Source organism: Herpailurus yagouaroundi, unplaced genomic scaffold, assembly GCF_014898765.1.
Source record: "Herpailurus yagouaroundi ecotype Mexico unplaced genomic scaffold, PumYag 222, whole genome shotgun sequence".
In the NCBI taxonomy this organism is placed as follows: Eukaryota; Metazoa; Chordata; class Mammalia; order Carnivora; family Felidae; genus Herpailurus; species Herpailurus yagouaroundi.
In genome coordinates this window covers 1,546,154-1,554,818 of record NW_024412453.1, presented here as the reverse complement: position 1 = coordinate 1,554,818, position 8,665 = coordinate 1,546,154, and the positions used below count along the sequence as shown (strand labels likewise).

Below are 8,665 nucleotides of genomic sequence, written 5' to 3'. Positions count from 1 at the left end.
AGAAAGAAAGAAAGAAAGAAAGAAAGAAAGAAAGAAAGAAAGAAAGAAAGAAAGAAAGAAAAAAAGAAAAAGAAAAAGAAAAAGAAAAAGAAAAAGAAAAAGAAAAAGAAAAAGAATACCAAGAATTCAAGTCAAAGAATTTCCTGAGCTGGTGATGCACTTACAGAAGTTCTTGCAGTGGAAGCAACAAAGGCATTTCCCAACCAGTCCCATGAAATCTTCTAATGCCTGAACTGTTTGTTTGTGGTCACATTGTTTGCTACCATCCAAGCTCAACAACCGGAGGGAAGAAGCAACAGATGTTCAGTGACTGGCCAATTCCTCTAGGAACTGCCACAGTCCATGGCATAAAACAATGATTTCTAAATGAAGAAAGATCACAGTCAGATGAAAGACAAGATATCTCGATGCGCTCCACTGCAAAAATGTTGTTCGTTAAACATAAAAGGTCATTTGAGGAACAGCCAGTGAAGGATTAATTAGCAGAGCAAACAAGAGTATTTTTGAGGGAAAAAGCTACAGAGGACAGAACTTTAAATTACCCAGCTTTCAATGATTTCTTTTCCACTATTATAATATAAAAGGTTTTTTGTGGAAACCATGAGGTCATTGTTTTCCAGAGTCTTTACTATAGGAAACAGCTGTGGGGAACTACACAAACAGTGAACACTGCCCTATTTAGTAGCCCCTCATTGTGACAAGTGTATAGAGGGGGACAGGAAAAATCCATCAAACCACACTCTAATAACAAAACAAAAGCAGAGTCAAACTAAAAACTTTAGGCCACACAAAGGACGACATAAAACAATTAGTTCAGAATAAGCCTCTGTAAGTCAGGACAAGCACCTGTGTTATTACATCTGTATCTTGACTTAAAGAGATAATTCCAAGAGCAGCTCCTTTCAACATGGGTCACCAAAAACTCAAACGATTGATCTTGCACAGTACCTGATATATGACAGACATTCGACAAATTTAACTAAAAAAAAAAGTCTTCCTAGGACTCTTATGTTATATACTGTATGACCTGTCCAAAACTGAATTTACCCGCCCACCTGCAGAACTGTTCTGCATTTTGTGCTTCTGGTCTTGAACAGTGCCATCCCACCACACCCTGCTTCAGTACCTCTGAGTTATGTTCAGTTCCTCCTTCTTATTCACTTTTCACACACCCATAAAGCTGCCAAACACTGTCAACTCTGCTTCAAACATAGATTTTATATACATGCTCTAAAGTCAGAGGAAAGGAACAAAAGGCAAGGAAAAGGAAATAAATAAGCTGAATCCACTCCAATCCACTACAGCGTATGTGGCTCCTTCAGAAACCACCCCCAAGACTCTGCTTAAACTTGTCCAGTGATAAAAATACAATTATGTGAGACAGCTCACACAATACGCAGCTGAATCCAAGTCTACACACCTAGTCCCAAATTGCACCACAGTTCCTGTCTATCAAGACTCCCTTTCTTAAATATCCCATGATCACTGACCCCATGTTCAATTTAAATGCATGCTCTTTTCTGCCCCTTGTGCTCCACAAACCACTTCCCCTTTCCAACTATTCCATTCCCATCAAATGATTCCCATGATTTTCTCCATACCTCAGTTCTGAAACCTTGGTGTTTACAACTCCATCCCTTGGACTCTCCCTAATAATGTCATAATGTCCTCCAAAATGTCCCTTGGATTCACCCTTTCCTCGTTTCATACTTATGATTGTCCTTTTCCTGCAATTACTTTCTCCTCCATTGGATTCATTTGTGCTCACCATCAGACCCATTTTTCTAAAGCATCCCTTTCATCAAATTAGTGTCTGCACAGCTCAAGAAGCCTATATTGAAACACTACTGATTGCAGCCTCAAGGCTAAACTGTTGTGACAGACTTTCAAGGCCACCCACAATTTGCCCTTCTCATCTCATTCATTTGTATTTATTTCCCCTTCTCTCCAAATCAGGGGTTCTCAACTGGGGCAATTTTGTCCCCCAGGGGACATTTGGCAATGTCTGGAGACATTTTTGATTGTCATGACTGGGGTAAGGGACTGGAACACTGCTAAACATCCTACAATGCCAGGATAGTCCTGCCCCCCCCCAAAAAAAAACTGACCCTGTAAAAGAAAATAATTTTAAAAAATGGCAAACAAGGGCAGTCACTAATAAGAGGAAGCACATGTCAGCGGGGATAGGCCCTAGCATGCACCATGGATGGGTCAGAGAATCTTGTCCTCTACGACTCTTTGCTGGGCAATCCAGTAACGTGCAGCAACATTTTAAATGCAACATTTAAATTCCCTTTGACTAAGCAGTGCCACTTCTAAGACTCAGTCTTTAGTAAATGAGACTTGGTGTATACTGAAGGATTGGCTATAATGATTAAAAACTTTATACTACCGGGGCGCCTGGGTGGCTCAGTCGGTTGAGCGGCCGACTTCAGCTCAGGTCATGATCTCGCGGTCCGTGAGTTTGAGCCCCGCATCGGGCTCTGTGCTGACATCTCAGAGCCTGGAGCCTGTTTCAGACTCTGTGTCTCCCTCTCTCTGACCCTCCCCGTTCATGCTCTGTCTCTCTCTGTCTCAAAAATAAATAAACGCTAAAAAAAAAATTTTTTTTTAAATTAAAAAAATAAAAATAAAAACTTTAATACTACCTAAACACCCACCATTGGGCTTCTATACCACTGCCAAAAAGAATGAGATGGGCTTGGATGTATCAACAAAAAACAAGGAAAGCCATGCTACCCATGGGTAGGGCAATAGGGGAAACCAATATGTGGAGCATGAGCCCACCAATGTAAAAGATGTAGACATGTTTATATACACAACTAAGTGGTCTGAAAGGATTATTTTTAAGGCCGACTTCCCAAAGTGCCTAAGTCTGAGAAGCAATGGCATGTATACAGCGTTAGCTGCAGCTACCTTATTTTCACTAAGATTGAGCACCAGAGTCTTAGTGGAGGGAGAACATTATACATTTCAGCACACCCCACCCTACTTCTTTATGTTTTATGTTGAGAATTGTATTTCAGTGGTTGTAAAAACAAGGTAACAGAAGCACGGGTGTGCTTCGGTGTGTGCATCAGCAACGCAGAGGTGATGAAGGCTGAAGGCATAGCTCTGGTTCTGTTCTCTCGGTCTCTAACCAGCAGGGGAACCGCATTCCCTTCATCCAGAAAGGCTGAGGCCATTCACATCTCCCCCTAAGTCTAATATTTGACGATTCGGTTACCTCCCTTCTCCTTCAGAGATGTGGAGCTTCGCTACAACAAAAGTGACAGCACTGGACAGAGAAGGGAACTGATCAGGAAGACACATACTTTATACTTGGCCACAAATCTAAATGTGACCTACACAATTTTTTTTCTTACTTTTCAAATGAATTTAAGGGGCACCCTCAAATCCGAATACTCCTTGGGAACCACTGTGAAATATCAATATACTAAACATTTTCACACAAACCAGGAAAACTTAGATCATAGGTCGACAGCATAAAATCAGAGCCTCCAACATGAGTCTATGAAAAAGTAAGGTGTGAAACTGAGCCAGTATAACCCCAATTGCTAGCTTATCTGCTACTACTCATTTATACATTTATTCCCTTTGTAACCTGAGAACTCTCACTCATAAATAGGCACCACCAGGCACCGCAGTTCAAGGAAAAAAAATATGGAATAGAAATTTCTATTCATCAATTATCTTTTGTTTTACGGCAAATTTAGAAGGAATCCCCACAGTTCTATTATCAGTAGAGAACTCTGTTCTAGTTGTTTTTTGGCAGCACAGTTTGAAAACTGCTGCTATAAAACGTATCTTTGTTACTTGAAAGATGACCACCCATCTCTTTACTTGCTGCGCAAGGGCACTGAGTACTAGAAATCAGCACGTAGGAGAAACTGGAAGCACACACACTAGCATCCTACTAGTTAGACAATAAGCTCATTTCCTCTTAAAACGGCATTTTGAGCATTCAGGTTTCAGAATGATTTATTTTCTCTCCTTGTTTTACCAAGATAATGGTCCAAGGATCCTTCCAGTGAAGTCAAATTTTACTCTAGTGCTGCTGCAAACACACACACACAGAGGAGAAAACGTAACACGGCAAGCATTCTAAAGGCTGGGATACTAAGAAAAACGCCCTAAGAAGGCACAAAACATTCCTCCAACAGAGTGTTTTTCAATCTCAGCCTAACTCGCATTTTGGGCTGGATAACCAACCCCTTACTGAGGGGAGCAGAGCCAGCAGCACCCCCACCCCAGTTGCATCAACCAAGTATGTCTCCAGACAAGGCCAAATGTCCCCAGGAATGGAAGGGTTGGGAAGGCAAAAGAGCCTTGGTTGAGAACCCTGCTCTACGAGGAGGAGAAAAACACCTGCTTAAAAGGAGAAAAGGATATACGTGGCAGCCAGAGAAGTTTCTTAAAGCATACCAAGGTTGAGCCAGTCAATCCATTTCATTTTGGAAAATGAAAGGCCAACCTTAACAACCATCTAGTAGCTCATCCAAAACCAAGAATCTGTCTACCTGGCAAGCTCCTAAACCTCAAATAAATCAAAGTGGTTAGGAATCAAGAAAGAACTCTAATTGGAAAACTTACAAAGAAAATCATTAGTAACTTAAGAAAGTTTTAAGACGATAAAAGCATACTCAAAGACATACTAAGTGCTTTTCGAGACCTCAAGGCAAACTCTCAAGATGGCAAATTGGTTTCATCTTCTCTGCCAACTCCAATCAACTGGTAGTCACTGCCTGGAGCCCAGAATTGGGCAGGATTCTGAGGTTGAATGTGAGCTCAGGGAGAGAGTATCCACATGGAACACCAATGTCTGACACATACAGGCAAAGGGCCGTGGTAACACGTATACCTCGCACTCACCTTCTTGGTGTTCAACTCAACTTTCTTTATGCTTAAAATAATACCCATCAAATTTGGCTGTAATAAAACATTTTGGGGGGAAAAAGTAATCCTCCACAGTGTCACTAGGCTTACCTAATTCAGGGGCAAAAAGAGGAGGAGGAGGAGGAGAAGGAAGAAGGGGAGGAGGAGAGGGGAGGAGGGAGGAGGAGGGAGAGTCTGATTCTACCACTCTCCTGCTTAAAAAAATCAGCCCTGGATTCTCAACTTCCAGAGAACAGTGTCCAAACCAGCATAGCCTACAAAGCCATTCACAATCCACATAACATACTTCTCCCAGACTTTCAGCATCCCCACTGCTCTTCATGGTGTAACCAGCCACCAAATGTCTGTTCCTCCAAAACCGCATGCCCTTTCACGCCACCCCCTCTTCTCTGCCTGGCTAATTTCTCTTCATCCTGCAGACCGCTTCTCTGTGATGCTTGACTTGTTCTCCAGAGCAAGAGTGTTCCGTGGACCATCAGCATCACCTGGGAGCTTGATAGAAATCTCAGAACTTCAGGCCCCACCCCATCTCCACCAAATCTAAATCAGCTTTGTGACGAGACGTCCACGATTACGTGCACAGTAAAGTATAAGAAGTGATGTTCTGGGGAATGTACGAAGTCTCACTGGACTTAGTTCTTCACAGGCAAGTACAGTGTGTTTCCGAAATAAAAGTGCCTTACACTTTGGCGGGCTGCCCCTGAGGCAAACTCCTCCTTTATTCAACTTCTCTATTAAGCCAAGAAAACCCAAATAGCCACCTTCCAGCCTCCATGGCAGCCAGAGGTGGCCAACTGACATGGCTGTAAGTCAATGAGATGTCAGCAAAAGCCTGCTGAGGGGGCGCTTCTGGAAAAACTTACTTTCCCAGTGCCTTCCTACCTTGACAAACATTAAGGATAAAAAGCCAAAGGGACAAAATAGCCAAGGACAACAGAGAGGAAACACAGAAATAGTCTGAGACCCTGTTGAGCTCTTCAAGCCATTGTACATTAGAACACCTACCTCCAGACTTACTGTGTGAGCTATTTCAACATCTTTATTGCTTAAGGCATCATCATTGGGGCTTCCTCTTTCTTGTGCTGAATGCATTCCTAACTGATTGAGTAAACCCATAATAAATGGGAAGTGAATGAATGAATGCAATGTGAAATCTACTAAGGTTCAGAAGATTATATTTTTTAAAAATAGGGCCTCTAAGAATCTGTTCAACTTTGCCAAAGCATGCTTAAAAATCAGCCTCCGCATTTCTAGAATTATTGACCCATTTCTGTTCACAGCTTCTTAATGGATTAAAAAAAGAAAAAGACAACCTTTTAAAAAGCAATGGAAATGTTCACATACAAAAATGCTGGAGGAATTGATTTTTATATTTTGGAAAGAGTAGAAAACCAAACTTAAAACACTGGGTTCTGACCTTGAAAAGTTTGCAATTTGCTGTGGCTACTGACAGGCAACTATAAGCAAAGAGGAAAAAAGAGAAGAAAAAAGACTTACAGTAGCTGGTTGGTTGCCATTCTCTCCTACTTTCTTATTTTGAGATCTCTGACACTGATCTCATTTTTTTCCAGTCCCTATCCCAGTCAAGTATTTCCATTCAAATTTCCAAGATCAAACAGCAGTCATTTTTTCTTTTTAAGAAAAACAGAACATAAATAAATATAAATAACATGTATTAAAAGAGGAGGGGTGCACTCTGACAGTATTGTTCCTCAACAAAGTAGGTCCTCAATCAAGTGCTGAATCCTCAGATCATTTTATATTTTAATCAAATCATTTATTTTTACTTAAATAAATTTTAGAAAGGCACTTTCACAGCACCAATGAAAAACCAGTACCATTTGTCACAGATAGAAGACAAATGTAAAAACAAACACAATGAAAACATACCCTTATTAAATCCTAGCTACTGCTGTCTGCCAAGGCCTCTAAACTTAGCTTGTTCTGTTTAAAAAACAAAACAAAACAAAAAGGTGGGGGAGTGAGCATGAGGTGTTAAAGTCGGGCTACCGCCAAGCTGAGACCTTCTCTTGGGCATAATCAGGACAGACAGAATGGAAAAGGAATTAACTTTCTCACTGTGTGATTTCATTCTATTTAATACCATACCCATGTCCCACCTCAAAGTATCCCTCCTAAATCTCAAATCATCTTCCCCTCTTTTTTGCTCAAAATAAGAGCCCATCTCCTTAGTGCAGCCTAAATGGCCCTACACAGCTACCACTCAGCTCTCATCAGAGCTCACCACGCCTCCAGCTCCACCGGCAGACAGCAAACGGGGACCCAAGGGCCATATCTAGTCCACTGCTTGTTTCTGTACGGCCAGAGAGCTAAGAACAGTTTGCAGAGCTAAATATTTGTAATCAATCTGATGATAGGGAACGCTAATTTTGAACTCCAATTAAGGTGAACACTCCTCCCATTAGTAGACCTATATTACAAAATACAGTATTCACTCACCATATTTTTATTTTAGTCAATGAACATTTTGTGGAAGTTTGTTTTTTCTTGTTTTTTAGTACCTACATAAGAGCTTCCATTTTGCATCCTGACCATTTACTATATGGCCCTTTACAGAAAGAGTTTGCTGATCCCAGAGCTACACTGTTCCTCAAGTGCACCAAGCTCTCAGGCTTTCACACTTTTATACCTGGGAGGCAATTCCCCCTGACCTCCTCAAGGCTGGCTCTCCCTAGTTACTCAAGTCTCAGTTCAAACCTCGCCTCTTCCAAAGGCGTCACCCTAACCCTGCCCCTCCCCATTTAAAGTAGCCTGCCAACACATCAATCACATCACCAAGTTTTAATTTCTTCAAACCACTATCTGATATTACCTCCTCACCTTACTAAAATCTGTAATGATAAAGAGAATAAACGCAGCAAATATACATGGTACTATGCACAATGGAAGCGATTTGCATACCAGGTTGAACCTAATAGAAGTGCCTATCTGTAAGTCAAAAACGGTCAAAAATGGGTAATCTCACAGGGTTCAACCCAACATATCAACTTGTTTGCAGCTCACAACCACCTATGAGGTAAGTACCAGATGATGAAGCTGGCACAGAGAGGATGAGAAACTTGCCTGAGGTGACAATGCTAGTAAAGCATTATGGCAGAACGAGGATTTGAACCCAGGCTCAACTTTCCCACCCCCAAGAACGTAAGTTCAATGAAGGCAGGAGGTCATGTTCATTGCCATATCCCTCCAGGGCCCGTCACAGGGCCAGGCTCGTAGTAAGCCCTTAATACTCGAAGAATGAATGGGTGAGTCTCCCTTACAAACAGTGGCATCGGTCCTAGACTCGGGGCCCACACCTCTTTAGACCCGTGCGCTGGTTGGCCCGCCGAGCCGCCAGGAAAGGAGGAATGGAAGGGAGACCTGGGGAGCCGGGTGCCCCAGGGACGCAGGGGGCAGGGCCCCCCTCCTGGGGGTGGGGACGCGGCGGGGCTCACCTTGAAGTCGCGGCTGTGCTGCGGGGTGTACTCCAGGGTCCAGAGGGCCCGCACCAGGTGCGCCAGCTGCTCGGTGACCTCGCCCTGGCCCTGCGTGCCGCGGCCCACAGTCTGCTCGGGGTCGGGCGAGGGCTCGGGCCGCCCCGCCCGGTACTGGCCGAGCGCCAGATACTCGGCGAAGAGCTCGGTGTTGCTGAGACACTGCAGCGTGGCGTTCATGAAGCACGTGTTGCCGTGGTTCCGGAGCCCCGCCACCCCGGGCACCGGCTCGCAGGGCCAGGGCGAGGTCACCGAGCAGCTGGCGCACCTGGTGC

The 8,665-nt window shown here is 43.3% G+C and overlaps 1 protein-coding gene across 1 annotated transcript in view; it reads right to left on the bottom strand.

Moving 5' to 3' along the window:
* The window catches only part of USP31 (ubiquitin specific peptidase 31), a 73,656-nt gene that overhangs the window by 59,847 nt on the left and 5,144 nt on the right, over positions 1-8,665 (bottom strand). The window contains exon 2 of the mRNA XM_040459621.1: positions 8,352-8,658. Coding sequence (XP_040315555.1) covers positions 8,352-8,658 — 307 coding nt within the window. The remainder of the gene's footprint in view (positions 1-8,351; positions 8,659-8,665) is intronic.